At 38.6% G+C, this 15899-nt stretch overlaps 1 protein-coding gene across 14 annotated transcripts in view; it reads right to left on the reverse strand.

Annotated features, from left to right (window-relative positions):
* TLE1 (TLE family member 1, transcriptional corepressor) overlaps nt 1-15899 on the reverse strand; it is an 81471-nt gene that overhangs the window by 41966 nt on the left and 23606 nt on the right. For 7 of the 14 annotated variants that reach the window (XM_039847630.1, XM_039847164.1, XM_039847548.1 and 4 more), the window contains exons 5-6: nt 12385-12447; nt 10822-10896 (exon numbers count right to left, since the gene is read on the reverse strand). In XM_039847630.1, the coding sequence (XP_039703564.1) occupies nt 10822-10896; nt 12385-12447 (138 nt within the window). Of the gene's footprint in view, nt 1-10791; nt 10897-12384; nt 12448-15899 lie in introns of all 14 variants that reach the window. The other 7 variants (XM_039846991.1, XM_039847327.1, XM_039846831.1 and 4 more) reach the window with 1 other exon arrangement.

Here is a 15899-nt window from a genome sequence, read left to right on the forward strand (position 1 = left end):
GGAATGACCCTTATGGCACTCTGGCACTCTAGGCACTGTACCACCACACATAGAGGGAGGCCTCAGGGAGCCATCATTCGACAGCTAGAAGATATCTTAGTTAAGGTAAAGAGTTGTTTATCCCTTCATTTTTCTGAGCTCTTTAGCATCACAGAGGAAAACAGTAAGACCCAGAGAAGCCAAGAACCTTGACGTGAAAACACTCTCACCAGTCCTGTGGGACACCAGCCACAGTGACCCAAGTCCCCATTCCCAAATGCCTTTGCCTCTATCACTCAAGCCAGTCCAGAGATTATAAATCTGTTCTCATTAAAAAGTATCGTTGCTCTCATATATCATATTTAAGAGCATTTTGTAGGAAATGAGAAAGTATCCAAGAAATGGCCCCTTGTATCATAAATCTGGCCACGTTTCAGCTGTCCAACATAAAACTCGTTTTTGATGAGACAGTAAAAACGATTAAGGCTCAATTTTTAAGGTGTAATGTTAGGAAATTCTTGAGATTCCGATTTGTGCTCACTTCCCTGGGACTCAATTACTCATTTTATTTATTACCCCCTTGCGTGTGCTGAATATATTAAATCTTCACGACAGATCTTCAGCAATTTCCACCCAGACCACTGATCTTTAATTGAATTTTAAACATGCTTCCCGCCCTTAAGAGCCAGAAAAAACAGCATCTTAAAAGTAGAAATCGGTGTCTAAAATCACTTTACAGTAAATCTTCAACTACTACTAGAATCTTTTAAAAAATCTTTAGGAGCCAATGTTCTCTTTAAACTTCCATTCCTTCCGAAAAGTGCGCAGTTCTAATTAGAGGAAAACTGGAAAAGGGGGAGAGGTCTAAGAGGGTAGCATTAATAGTGTTCTTGGAAAGTATTTATAAGCTACTCATTCGCCATTTGAGATCACAGTAACAATTTCTTTACGTATAAAATCACCTTCCCGTCATCCCAAAGACACTAATTCTTGCTCTGTCACCTTTTAAGAGCTCGGCAATAGCAAGACATAAAACTGAAGAAGCTGGCAGCAGAGTCACGGTCCACTAGGCATGCTCATTAGCACTTAATTAGGAACTAGACACCTGCCATAAGAAATGTGCTCGGAGAAGGATGAGGACCAGGTCTGCCCTACCAGCAATTACTATCATTACTTGGAGAGTAAGAGCTATGTCCGGCTTCTGGGGGGGAAATGCAGTGATGCATACACAAGCAAGTGCAGCGGGGTAATTAAGCACGGCACTGATTAAAAGAAGATGAGAGAGGCTAAGCTGAGGGGAAGGCAGTTAACTACAGGGTGGAGAACACTACCATATCACTGTTCCCTGCATGCCCTCACTCCCCCCCAAATCCAGAATCGAGTCACCAAAAGACAACTTCAGAGATAAGATTTTAAGTCAGAGCAAAGGCGACATTTGGATACTCAGGAAGGAAGTATATTTTCTGCCAAACCCAAGTTAGTTTTTAGAAAGATGAACTGGAAAGCATTCTCTGACATGTTACTGTAAAGAAAATTAGCTTATATGATAAAGGGGCCTTGCTACAGCTGTGAAGTAGACAGTGTGGTTAAACTCAACATTCAGGCTGATAACTATCAATGGGGATGTCCAACAGCCTAACTGACCATGAGGAACTCCACCTCTACCCTAATTAAGCTTTCCCCTTGGAAGAAATAGCTCACTATCCATTATTAAAGGCAACTGGGTTCTTCCGTCCTTAGCGTGGCCAATCTTTAAAGCTTCTATTTTTTTTTTTAAAGCAAAATCTTATCAAAATGGAAGTTGTACTAGGTAGCAACAGGATGATCACAGCTGGTGAAGATGCTATAGACCCATAAAATGTGGACATTACTGTCTCATATTCTACTTCTTTATGCTGCCATGTAGAGCTTAGAGCTCCCAGATAATATTTTCACATCCAGTATCTGGCCTCAGCTCAGAATACATCTGAGGCATGCAGGGTGGGCATCACGGCTCCCATTCCACAGAGGAGAGAGTGGCCTGCCACAGGGCTCAGAGCCAGAACGAGGATTACAAAGCTCTGTTCCCTAGAACAACATATCTCCTGGGACTACAGCAGCCCAGTCATGTTCACAAGAAGTTACAAACCAAGTATTCTCAAGCATGGGGAAGGAAGAAGGCAATCTCTTGCTCCACCAAAGACCTCATGTTTCGCTCCCATCCCAGGTAACGAGAAGCACAACGCCATGCAATACTGAAAATGTGCCACTGGACATTTACTCAGAGATAAACCCACCTGGACTATGTGGACGTAGCAGTGACAGATGAGAATTTGTTCTTAGTTATACGACTCAAGAGTGGCAACTCTGCAGTCTCCACTTTCTAATACCCTGTCCTTGCAACTGAAAAAGGAAGATATATTTTGCTCTCTTCCAAGGAAGTTTATAAAGGAAAACGAAGCCTAAATAGAGTTTTGGCTTCTCTCAGTAGAAGATGCTTAACAGACAAGTGTCATTTCTAAGATAAAGCATTTGTTGAAATGAATACAGGACCCACATCCTGAAGAGTGAAACAATTAACTCCACAAAAGCAGCCCACCTGCCCCATGTGTCCTTAGAACATTTTTTCTTCTAAGAATAAGGTTTACCTGAGACAATCTAGTATGTATAACCTTCATCGAAAGAAAAACACATGAATGCTACTTAAAAATATGTTTTAGACAAAAGAGATGATGCTACATGGCCAGCAAAATCTCAAAAAAAAACAAAAAACAAAAAACAAAAACCAATGGCTCTGCCATTTAGAGGTATTTACATGCATTAGTCCTCTACAGACCCACATCTGAATGTATCATAGGGGAAACTATAACATATTTCTTGACAAATCAAGGGTGGGAAAATTCAACCATCTATCCATTCATCAGCTTTCACAAATTAATAAATTATTTTCTTAAGTTAATGTTTACAGATTTATACAGCCCAGAATAGACAAGCAAAACAGTTTATAAAGCTATCAGAAAAGGCATTTTTAATGGGCAATGGTGGCTTTTAGAAATATGGATGGTTACTCAAGTTATCAAGCTAGACCAGTGGGTTCTCCTACAGAACAATTTTGACAACCCCTCTTTCCGCACCCCAGGGACATTTGGCAACATCTATAGACATTTTTGGCTACCACGACTGGAGGGGATAGCAGGTAGAATGGTACTGGCATCTAGTGCGTAGAGGCCAGGGATGCTGTTCAACATCCTATAAAGCCCAGAACAGCCCCCACCGCAGTTACAGAGCCCAAAATGTTAATGGTGCTGAGGTTGAGAAATTTTAGTCTAGATCTAAGCTGGAATTCTGTTCCATCACATTAGAATTCATGTTCCTGAATGCCAGAAACTTGCCATACTGTTGCTTAAAAAAATAAAACTACTTTTCAACATTCAATTGTTCACTGTCCCTTTGTCACCATGGAGCACACCTTGTCACAACTCAAAAAAAAACAAAAAACAACAACAACGAAAAAAAACGAGCATCTGCTTCCTAGAGCTGACACCTCTAAACAATTTCAAAATAAAACAAAAACTTCATGTTTTACAAAACAATTTAGGAAAGACCTACATTGGGAACTTTCACATATTGGTCTTCTGGTACCTCAAAGGTGATTATGGAAAAGTTTAGGTTGGAGGATAAGGAGATGAATACACTTGTTCCTACCCAAACCATTTAAATAGGCTGAGAGCGAGACAAGTAAAATAAACACCAAATTCTGAATTAATGATACTGAAAACCCACAAGGAATAAAGTAACCTCATCCATGTCAAACAACAGCCATGCATTTAGAATTTTAATTCACATTTTACCTAGTGCAGCCTGGGTCAATTACGTTACTATGACAAAAATGACTTTCGCTGTTTACATTCAGAGCTTTAATGTAATAATAGTGCAGTGTTTCCAAATTTTTGTTTCTAAAACAGGTGTAGCATGTGCTTTATCACCACAGAGCTGCCTACAGAACAAATGGGGAAAAGTAGGAAAGAGCTGTGTGGCAGCAGAAAAATCAAGGACACTACTACAGGGGTTAACTGAAAACCTCCCATTATGTGAATGGCCTCTCCCGTTAAGAGGGGCAAGGGTGAAAAACAGGCAGAAACTGCTTACTAGGGCCAAGAAATCTCAAGCCACTTGAAGACAATTAAACAACAACAATATACTGAAAGGCACCATCTCAATGCAGGACTCACAAAGAGAAAAGAATTGATAGCCTGTATGTAGGCAGGCACCAGGATGATGACCTAAAATTCTGAAAAGTATCTAAACTCATCTTTATTCTTTCTGTATTTCAGCTAATATACACAGGCCAACTCAGCCTGCACTATCACTGACCTGCTCGTTCTACCTGCCCTGGATGACTGTTTCAGCTGTGACAGTGACCAGAGCCTTGGGACTTACAGCTTACATGAATTAGTAAACTGTTTCTTAAAGTTAAAGACCTGAATTAGAGTAAGTTTTTAAAAGTCATGTTTATTTAGATAGATATACTCCTAAAACCACATAAGGTTTTGATGAAGAGATGCTCAATATCATTAGCCATCATGGGTCATTCAAATAAAAACCACAAAGGAGGTACCACTTCATACTCACCGGGATAGCGAGAATGAAAACGATGAGGCAATAACAAGTGTCAGAGAAGATGCAGAGTAATGGAATTCTCATCCACTACTCTGGAAAACAATCTGGCCATTGCTCACAAAGTTAAACACAGTTACCATATGACCTAGCAATTCCACTCCTAGCTACAGACCTGAGAAAACACATCCACACAAAAACATGTCCACGAATGTTCACTGTAGCATTATTTGTAATAGCCAAAAGGTAAAAACAACCTCAATGATGAGTTAATTAACAAATGATACAATGGAGTATCACTCATCAATAAAAAAGGATTGAAGTACAAGCTACGATATGAATAAACCTTGAAAACATTATGCTAAGTGAAAGAAGTCAGACACAAAAAGGCCACATATATGATTCCATTTACGTGAAATGTTCAGAATAGACAAATCTAGAGACAGAAAGATTGGTGGTTGCAGAGGCTGAGGAGAGATGGGGCAAGAGGACTGACTACTAACGGGGATATGGGATTTCTTTCTGTAGTCTTACAAATGTTCTAGAATTAGGTAATGGTGACAACTGCACAAGTTTGTGAATATACTAAAAACCACTGAGCTATGTGCTTTAAAAGTACAGTGAATTTCATAGTACGAAAATTATGTATCTTTAAAAAAAAACACACATAGATTTAACTCCATGAAAATGGAGTGCTCTGCTCTCTTTTCTGAAAGAGGGACAATAGTGTCTTTTCCCAAGGAATCGAGTACAAATCATATGAAAATATTGGGGAATTAAAAAGTAAACAATGATTCAAGAAGTTTTCTATTAACTAAAAAGCACTCTGACTCTTCAGAAGAACCCAGACATTGAAGCCAAGCCCTGCATTGTCAGAGATACCCAGATGTACTACTCTCAGGAAAAACTAACTGGAACCAAAGGAGAAGACGCATAAAAGACTTCTTTGTAATATTGTTCCTTCCCTTTGCAAAATTAATAAAAAGGCCGGACTACTGGAATTTAAGTGGAGGGTACATATCCCTAAATAGAAGTTAGAAGAACTAGAAGATCCAAGTTTTAGCCATTTCGTTCTCTCTTCTTGGTAGCAAGCCTTGCATTATTCTCCTAGGGCGAATTTGTTTTATAAAGAAACTTACAGCTGGGTTATTGATGGGCTTTTCAGGGATTAACTGCATACTCATAAGAATAAGAGGCTAACCTCATCCTCTTAAACTTCACACACTACAATCCTATAGATAGCTGATGGCTACAGCCAGAGGAGAAAAATAATCCAACATTTTACTAATCCTTAAACCAATCATCTCATGCAACAATGGGGAGCCCTTTAGGTCTACAACTCAATCTCTTAAGGACAGAAAGGCTCCTGCTATAGAACCATCAGGAGTTTGTATTCACAGCCATTCCCTACACAAACATACAGACCCAGACATCACAAAATACTCTACACTTCTTTTCATACTAAATTGTTTTAAAGTACAGAGAATTCAAATTTGTCTATGAAGTAGGAATATACAAATCTAACCAATAATGAAGCCCCAAACCTGAGTCCCATAGCCCTTGACAGAAGTTATATCATGAAAAATAAATTCAGATTATGTCCAAATAAAAGCGAAACAAACAAACAAGTTTACCTATATTAACCCTAAATTTCTGAGTCCTGAAGTTCACAGGCATTTGTTATGGGAAATTGCTCAAATTTTCTTACATACACAGTTAGCACTGAAGCAGCTATCAGAAATCTACAGTTTTGTGATTTGGGAAGGAAGGACAACCCGTACTCACTGGTCACCTGGACATCTCTTTTAATTCTTGTCTCTTTTTCCAATTCTATTACAACAATCCTTGCCAACTTCTCAGTGCCAGTAAAGGCTGTTCCCCCTCCTCTTTACACTAAATAAGAAAGCCAATGAAGCCTTGTCCTCACGTTTTTGCTTCTCAATTCTCTCTCCATCTGTTTCCAAAACTTAACTTTACCTCCTCGACTTTGAACTTTAAAAATCATTCATGCACAACATAATGGAGGAAGCAGAGAAACTGGCTAGGTCTTATCTCAAATACCAGCATCCATGTAACCATTAGAAAAGACAAAGAAGGAGGTGACCAGCTGCAGGAGCAGCCACCTCTCACAGGGAGCTTGACCAACTGGACCCACAAGATCTGCTACAGCCACTTAGAGAAACCAGGCAGACAAAACTGCAGTTCGAGGAGTCAGGACCACATGCTGGGTGAAGGCTGCCAGCCAGGGTCTTATCCCCACAAAAGCCATGCAAGGTAGACAGTACTATTCATCTACAGATGGGGATACTGGTAAGAGGTAAACTGATTATACAAGGTCACAAAGCTAAAAACTGGTAGCACCAAACGTCCTACTCAAGTCCATCTGATTCTAGGCCCACACACTGCCCCAGGATATACAATACAAATTCGCTTAGAAAGATCAGCGCAAAACACCATGAAGTTGGACAGCAGACACTGGGTTAGAAACAGATCTACAACTATGCAACTATTCTCTTTAATAAGGAAAATCACACTCCACTACTTTTTACTATTTAATTAAAAAGTCAACCATTTTTCTTGAGGGAGTAGGGAGAAATTAGCTGAAAAGGACAAGGGAATGTCATGGGGTGATGGAAACAATCTGCACTCTGAGAGGAGTGTGGTTACAGGGGTTGTACCTGCGCCCAAACTGATCAAACTGTACATGCTAAGATCTGTGCATTTCACTACATCTCAATTATACCCAAATTAAAGAAAATTCCTGTGTGCAGACATGTATGTATCTAAATGTACACTTACGTGATATCTATTATGTCATATAGATCTAATTAAAGGGTAAAACTAGTTATCTGGAATCCCAAATTCAACTAAAATTAATTATTTAATATCAGAGCAGGTAGAAGAGAGCTCTTAGTTCCAAACTCCCCAAACAGGACAGTGGGGAGTGATCTTCAAGAGTCCTTCAGTCAATTTTCTCTGCCTTCAGGTAGCCATTAACTATCCCACAAATAAACCGTTACATCATTTGCTAATCTATTTTGAGCATTTTTAATAGAATTCCAAATTTTAAAAAAATCTTTGCGAAGAATGCTGCTTAAATTGTGGAAACTATTCTGATGTAAAAAATAAAAAGTCAAGGTCTCAAATGAGTAAGTTCCCTTCACACAATGAACTTGTTTTCCAAAGCACAAGTGAGCTATGTGTCAAAACAAATAAACCCTGTGCCTATTAAGATCTCTGCATTATTAAACTCTTCTACTGTTACAAGAACATAGCATGTTTAATAGCAAAAGAACCTATAAAAAGCAAAATTCAAAAGGCAGAGCTGCAATTATCATTCTGCCAATTACAGAATTTTCTATCAGTGAAAGCTATTTAAAAATTTCTATAGCAAAAATATTTCAAAAGTTTCTCCAAATATCAACTAAGAAATTTATTTTTCTTACATACCAGTAATCTATGAAAGATGAAGGCAGGTGCTGTGGTGGCAAAGATTTAAGTCAGTACTTTCCATCATATATGAGAACTAAGTCTTCTCTGCTGATGAGAAATGAGTACCATCAATTCACTCAACAACGATGGGAAAAAACAATCTCTCTCTTCCTCCTAAGAGTATGCATAGTCCCAGGACACAAACAGAGTTTACCTAGAAGCTTGGTGTCCTTGAGAAGATGTGACTTTCTCCAGGTTTGCTAAAGAGAAATATCTTTAGCCCTGTCAAGCAAGCAGTAAGCTCCCTGATTGTACCTTAAAGGGAATGAGAATGTTTCGGCTCATTTGCATTTTAAAGGGTACTCTTTCATGATCTTTCACACTTGTAATAGATGTCTAAACCGTTAAATTACTATTTCTTTTCTTAGCCTGAAAGTCGATGCAGATGAAGAGCGTGGCCTCTCCCATTGTTCTTTACCCTAAGTCGGTCCCTGAACAATACTGACAGCTGCTATCAAACCAGGCTGCATTTACTCTGCGCGCAGCTGCTGCTTGTAGGAACAGACAGCCTCCCGGAGCCTCCTCCCCTCTAGGGAGACAGGTTGACACACTGCATGTTCAATGAAGGGGTGCAAAGGTCCGCTGAATTGTCAACCCAATTTTATGCTACTTCAATTTTCCAGGACGCATGCAATTCCTTTCAAGCAAAAATGAAGCATATGCCAGAGCATGAAACTTATGGTGCAGGATAATTATTGATCACTACAAACTTTAAAAGAGCCTTCTGACATAAATTAATATACTGATCCAAAAATTACAATTATAAAAACCATGTATGCCAGTATGCTAAAGACATGCAATTGGCATTAAGTCTTGTGCTGGGCCCAATTCACTGATTTGGGTTATTGTTGCTAGCTAGCAGAGCTAATCTGCCTTTATAATCTCAACAACATGTTTCCTGGACTAAAGCCATTCATAAAATTAGCGATTCATCTGCCCTTCTAAAACGACCTGCTATTTTTATTTTGATTCCGCTCAAAATGAGTATTACCTATAAACATCTGGTTAATACAATTTCCTCCTTTCTAATGTTTCAGACAGGGCAGCGCCTTTAAGAATTTAAAAATACGCGTTTTACCATCAAAAAAATATATAAAAATTCAGAAAACAAACATGTTCTACAAAGTTTAACTGGGTACTTGAGAACTGCTTTGCATATATTTTCCTTTAATCAAAACAGTCTTTTCCATCCTCATTCATTTGGGTTAAAAAATTCTGTGCTCAAGCTACAAGTACAATTTGCTATTAGTCTTTGCTAATCAAACATGGTACATGCAAAAGTACCAGTGAATATTTGATTTGATCTCTGAAATAAAGCAATTCATTACACAAGAAAAGGGTACAGAAGGCAGCAGACAAATGCAGATGTAATTGTGTTTTTTGTTGAATGTGATTAGAGAGCCCACTAAGTAACAGTCAAAAATGTGATACTAAAGGGGAAGAAATGCAGAGCCTGGAACTGGGGGGGAGGAGAGGAGAATTGTTTATGCAGAGCTAAGCTGTCAAGTGTAATAAAGCAGCTTGAATAAAATTTAAGCTGAAAATCCACTGAAGCTCCCCATTTCAGGGAGGAAAAAGCTATTAAAAGGAAATGAAGGTCACCCTCCCAGTTTATTTCACCTAATTGACTGCCAATAGCTTACCACAGGCAACCCGACTGCAGATCTGCAATTGAGAAACTGATGAAAGGAGAGTTTTCAAGCTGAGGCTCATTCTTTAATCCTCCTTGGCTCTTATGTTTTTTCTCCATCTCCAGTTGGGATGTAATTTTAAACCCTGATGGATTAACTGGTTCCATTGTCTGTGGCCGTCATTGGACTATGGCACTCTTAATCCGTACAGCAGCATGTCTAATTATCATTACAAAGTGTCTGAGGGAACTATAAAGACCAGCAGGGCATCTTCTCACAAGCAATTAACATAAATTGATAAATGAGTGATTTGAATCCGCTCAAGGCACTCACATATGAATAAAATCAGAAAGGACCATCCCTTGTTTCAGCTACTTCTTTCATTTAGTCTGGAAAAGCAGAAAACCTGAGAACCACCCCGGATCCTGCAGTGGAGGGGGGATGAACTCATGCAGGGGATGGACCGCATGGTTCACCAGGCTCATTAATGCCGAGCAAATAACTTGTGATTGACAACCAGTCGCCAGCGAGGAGCAGTAACTGAACTCAACACAGGAAAGCAGAAACCTGGTGAAAGGCTAGAGGACACTAGGGCACACAATTATCACTTCTTCAACAGCAAGAGTGTTCTTTTCATTGGGGTGCCACTTAAAAAAATCATAAAGAGGTAAGGAAGAGAAAGACCAGTTATATAGGTTCCAATACTCTAGAAAGTAAGAGGCAAAAGTGAAGATAACTAAATGAGAGGTGTCTTGACCTCACTGTAATCTAAAGAATAAGGAAAGAATTTAAAACTCTAACCTAAAGCTTTTTTTTAACCAATTGAAGCAAAGGTGGTTTAAGTGTCACAGGATAAACGGTATTTATTTTCCCATTAAAAAGTAGAGTGAGCTTCCTTCTCCTAAAAATGTTTCTCCTATCTTCTCCCTTATGCTAATCGCTCTTCCCCTATACACCTCAGCATATTTGAAACCTGCTCCTCCTCCCGCCTTTATCAAATTGGTCAGTTAAGCTACACAATATTATATATATATAGATATAGATATAGATTAAGCCATTAAATTAATAAGAAATGAAAGCTGGTTATACACACTGTAGGAGGTAGACCTGGTAGGCCACGTACCCCGATGATGGCATTCAACTCTGCCATGGTCACCTGTTTGGCACGTTCAACAGCCTGCGCCACCTGTTGTTGATGCTTTGAAAATATTGAAAAGAAAAAGTGTTAGCAAGGCAGCCAAGAACTTCATCATACCTTAGATAACAACGAAAAGACAATGGATTTAAATGCAGTTTCTTTAGCACATATTATTTCACAGAATACAAGTATAACAGGAAAAGGAAAACTCAGAACCATGCTTCCCTTATATCTAACCAACACCAGTCACCACTCAACTTCTGAAGGGAAAATCTGGCTCGGAATGGTATAGTCAAAAAGGACATCAAAAATGGTAAACTGAGGCCTTAGAAAATAAAGAGTATGGAATTTGGAAGATCACCATGGTGTGCAGAAGGGGTTCACTATGATAAGTTTGAGCAGAGAAGGTTTACAACCATTTTTAAATGCCCATCTTGATACTTAAAATTTAAATACTAAATCCATCAGCACTTCTCAGGTCAATACATCTCAACCCACTAAGTTTTGGAAACTCTGGGAATTCCTCTCCTTCAGCCTTTTAGATTTTTCACCTTTCATAGAAGGAAGGACCCTCACTTAGTTCACAGGCTGGAAACACCCTGCATTCTGCCGAACTGCACCCACAAGTAAAAACAAAGCCATACCTTTGCTTTGGGAGGCATGAGACTATAGCAGAGACCAGAATTACTAAAGTCTAAAAACACAACAAACACCACAACTCAAAAGGCCAACAAATCTAAATTGTAGCATCAAGTAACAGTTACATGGAAGAGGCTGCTATAATAGCAGAGATGGTGCTATCCAGCATGGAGCAGTAGATGCCAACTAGAACAGACACCCAGTATTCCAGCTCTAAGTCCAATGAGCTTTTTTCATTGTCTCAGGACATATGTATCCTGTACTCACTTAAAACAGTTTAGCATTTATGAGCCTGTATCCAAAAGTAAGTAAACTTTAAGGCCAAACTAAAAATATATTGGTTTTGAGTCAATTTCACAGATTACTCCTTGAGTCTCTCCCTCTCAAAATGTTAAGGTTAAACATATATGACTTTGTAACTTAATGACTTATAATGTATATGACTCCATAAATTAAGGTAACATGAACACTTATTTTTATCCCTGAGAGTATTAACATCCACTCCCTCCACAGCAGCATTAAGTCAACCATTGTGCAAGTGCAAATGAAATACATGCTTCTACGGTCACATCGACCCCGATGGAACGAGAGAAAGGACACTTGGAATCACCAGTAGTTATCAAGCTTATACTCCTCCAAAAAAAAAAAAAAAAAAAAAAAGCTTTATATTTGATAGTCACTTTGCAGTTTTCCATAGAAAAAATTTAATTTGAGGTTGAGCTATTGTCACCACTTCTACAGTGTGCCCTCAGATCTGTTAGATGAAATAGCAGGGGGTTTACACACTTCAGCTGTAACAGATGTTCTTCACACTTGTTCCTTGTGATAAAATTAACATCTTAAAACTAGCTAATTTGCAAACAGAGAAGCAACATAATTGCACTTTAACAGCTGAACAGTTTTACTTACTTCCTGAGACAGAAATGGGATGACTTGTGCACAAATTGTATTCAATCTCTTGGCGATTTCAGTCTATAAAGACAAAACAATATAAATGTTTAGTATACTTTATAATCAGTTCAGAAAGATAAAACTTCATACCCAAAACTTTAACTCTCCACTACACTTCAACTCCTGAGGGCATAAAATTGCTTTCCCAGGCTATGTTACTAATATTTCTCTTGAGATAAACAGTAGATATTAATCCTAACTTGCAAAATAAGACATAACTGCACGCTTTATTGTTCACTTAAATAGGAGACAATGAGTAGTTTAATTGAATTGGAAAATCTACGTGGTTCAAGGCCATATGAACATTTAACCTGGTGATTGCAAACCCCTTCATATACTTATTCGATTATGGCATACCATGGCACATTTATGTAGTTAGAGCAAGTTCATTCAAACCAGTGTCAGAAACCAAATGATCAGAAGCACTGTCAAAGCAGTCCAGCTTTCAAGATAAGGTCCAGAGTGAGAGAGCTGAAGTAAGGAGGCCACAGACTTCCTTCCCACTTGTCCGAACTCTTGCACAACTGAAACAGGACTAATGTTAGTGGCCTCTATTAAGTCTCAAAATTTCAAACAAGAAAATACTGCTGAAACAGAACTCAAGTCCTGAGAGACATTCAAACGGAGATGTTCTTGGTACCTGTATATTTTCACAATTCAGCAACGAATGTGAAGACCTTACTGACAGGGCCCACAGTTCAGCTGAACATAACCAAACATGCTCTGGGTGTCTGCAACACAGGCTGTTCTAAAGAAAAGTAGGAAGAGTCTGCTCAGCTCCAAATCCAGAAGACTCTGCTGCTACAAGGGACAAACTGGCAAGGGAGGGAATAAAGGGTGCTCTGCTTCCACTCTAGGATAGAATCCACCTGCCTGCCCAACCTCTAACATCCTTCAGAGATGCAAAGCAGCTCTGCTTTCCTCTAATTCTGAAGACCAGTTCTTCCTTTAAAAAAAAAAAGCCCATCTAAAGAGTCTCAGCATTGACCTTATTTACTTCATCATTTTCTGTCAATGCTTACTAATGCCGCCTGTTAGTAAACGAGGCGATGAAAAGGATCACAAGAAAATTATGAAACACGCAGCCATGCCCTTGAGAAACAGAGAATGGAATGAGTAAGATAAAGTAGAAACCTCAGAACCATATAATCAAATGCAGAAAAAAAGAGCTGCTTTTTGTGCTCTAACGATTCCAGTTGGGACAACAAGACCCTTGGTGTGATGGGACTAGATTTAGGCCAACCCAACTCAACTCTCCCTGACCACCAATGAGGGAGGGTTCCAGCTTGGGCCTTGTAAGAAATGTAGTACTAGAAGGTAAAATGACAAGTATAGAGAGCAAACTCACGACCTTGCTTTAACCAGCAGTGCAAATAGATACATGCAAAAAGGGTGCAGCTGTACCAGGTGCAAAAACAGAACTGGGCAGCCCCACCCAATTCATCTGATCTCAGCCACTCAAGCTAACTCAAGGTCATGGCTCTCCTCGAAAGCAAGAGCAAGCTCTCTTTCCTTTGCAACAGTGTTCTACACTATATATTTCCATATATGTAAGGAAGTAGGGATGACCTTCATAAACTCTTAGGTCCTTGCTCCCCACTCTCTACCTACCATACATCCCAACAGCATTCTGCACCTTTCCCTACTCCAAAATTCACACTTAAGGTTTTCCAATGTTAAAAATGATTAATGCTCACTTTAACCACATACACATATATAAAAAAAAGTTAAAATAACTCTACGTCTATCATCCAGGGATAACCCTGAGGGACATTTTGGTGATTCTGGGAAGCATCATTCCAGACTCTCGCTATTTATGTGTACAAGCCCAGAGCAGAGAAATACATTTTTATAGCAAGGGCCCCATTATATAGTATTTCTATAATTTGTTATTTCCACTCAAAAATTTGTCATGTACACCCTCCCACTCAATAAATACAGATATGAATGAAGACATCATCAGTGTATTTCACTATACAACCATACTAGTGTTTAAGCACCCCTGGTATTTGTTTCATCCAATTTTCTACACTTATAAATTCTGTGTTGAATAACCCTCTACACAGATCTCTAAAAGGAAGCCCTAGAAGTCACACTGCTAGGTCAATGTGTATGCATATTTTAAATTAGAATGCAGACTGATAAACTGCCTAGCAATTTACATCATCACCAGTCTGTGAGGGTGTGTGCTCTCCCACTGTGTCAATATTAGGTTTTGCTGACCTTTTAAAAAAATCTTTATCCATCTAATAGATTAAAAAAAATGACCTCGCTTTTATTTGCATTACTTGGATTCTTCCTGAAGTTAAACATCTTTTCATATATTTACTAGCCCACTGTATTTTTTCCTTTCTCTATTTTTTTCATTTGGTATTTCTCCATCACTGTCTTTCTTGTAGCAGTTCTTTCCATATGATAAATATTGACTCTTCCATAGTTTTTCCAGCTTGTCACTTATCTTTCAACCTTGCTTACTACAGATTTTTTGCGGTGTATAACTAAGTTTTTATGTGGTCAAACTAAAGAATATTATTCCTATGTTCACTGCCTTTGGGTGAGAATTAAAACATCTCAAAATTATAGATTCTTAATTCTCTTCTAGTGCTGGCTACGGTTGTTACTTTCTATACTTAATACTTGACCTTGATGAAATTTATTTTGGTTTAAGAAAAAAAGATGATCTCTTTAATTAATAATATGTTATTACATAGAGTGGCTTCAAGGTAGAACTAAACTGTCAGGGGACAGTTAAATTCTGGTCTGAATGGAATGAACTTGAAAATCTTCAACAGTATTAAAGTTATTAAAAACAATAAAAAAGAAGTGTGGATTAAAGCATAGATAATATAAATTGGGTTAGAGTAGGTAAGACTTAAATAGGAGGAAGACGGTTAAAATCAAAGCTCAAATTGATGAAGAAACATGAAAAGCTATATCATCTGTCCTGGGAATTCTAAATAAATGGTCTGGAGAAGAAATGGAAATAAGAACAACAGAGGAGGACCACATCAGAGCTGTCTCCTCCCTCTGCCAGGTCGCTAAACCCTAATCTTAACCTATCTTCTGACAAATGAGTTTGATTTTAAACAAAGAAGCCTAAATTCAAGCCTCCCCTTTGGTTTACCTTGAGATTCTCTAACCTGCCATGGTTTCTCCATAAGGAGAGAGTATCTACCTCTAGGAAGCCTGAGGATTCCACATGTTTCCCTGACAGTGCTTTGTGAGTTCTAAAACATCACCACCACTCCAGGAGGGTTTCATAAACCTTTTTTCCCAGCCCTTGAAACAGTCTTGATAGTGTTATAAAAAACAATAATTCTTAAGTATTATCTCTTGCTTCAACACAAAAGTATTCTGATAAAACCTTTAACTAGGCACAAAGTAGTATTTTCCACCCATGCTTCTATTCCTGACCATAGGGTTTGCTAGCAGGTTAAACTGGATACTTGACCCTGCTTAAGCAAGTATTAAAG

This window comes from Pteropus medius, unplaced genomic scaffold (genome assembly GCF_902729225.1).
Source record: "Pteropus medius unplaced genomic scaffold, Ma_sr-lr_union100, whole genome shotgun sequence".
Lineage (NCBI taxonomy): Eukaryota > Metazoa > Chordata > Mammalia > Chiroptera > Pteropodidae > Pteropus > Pteropus medius.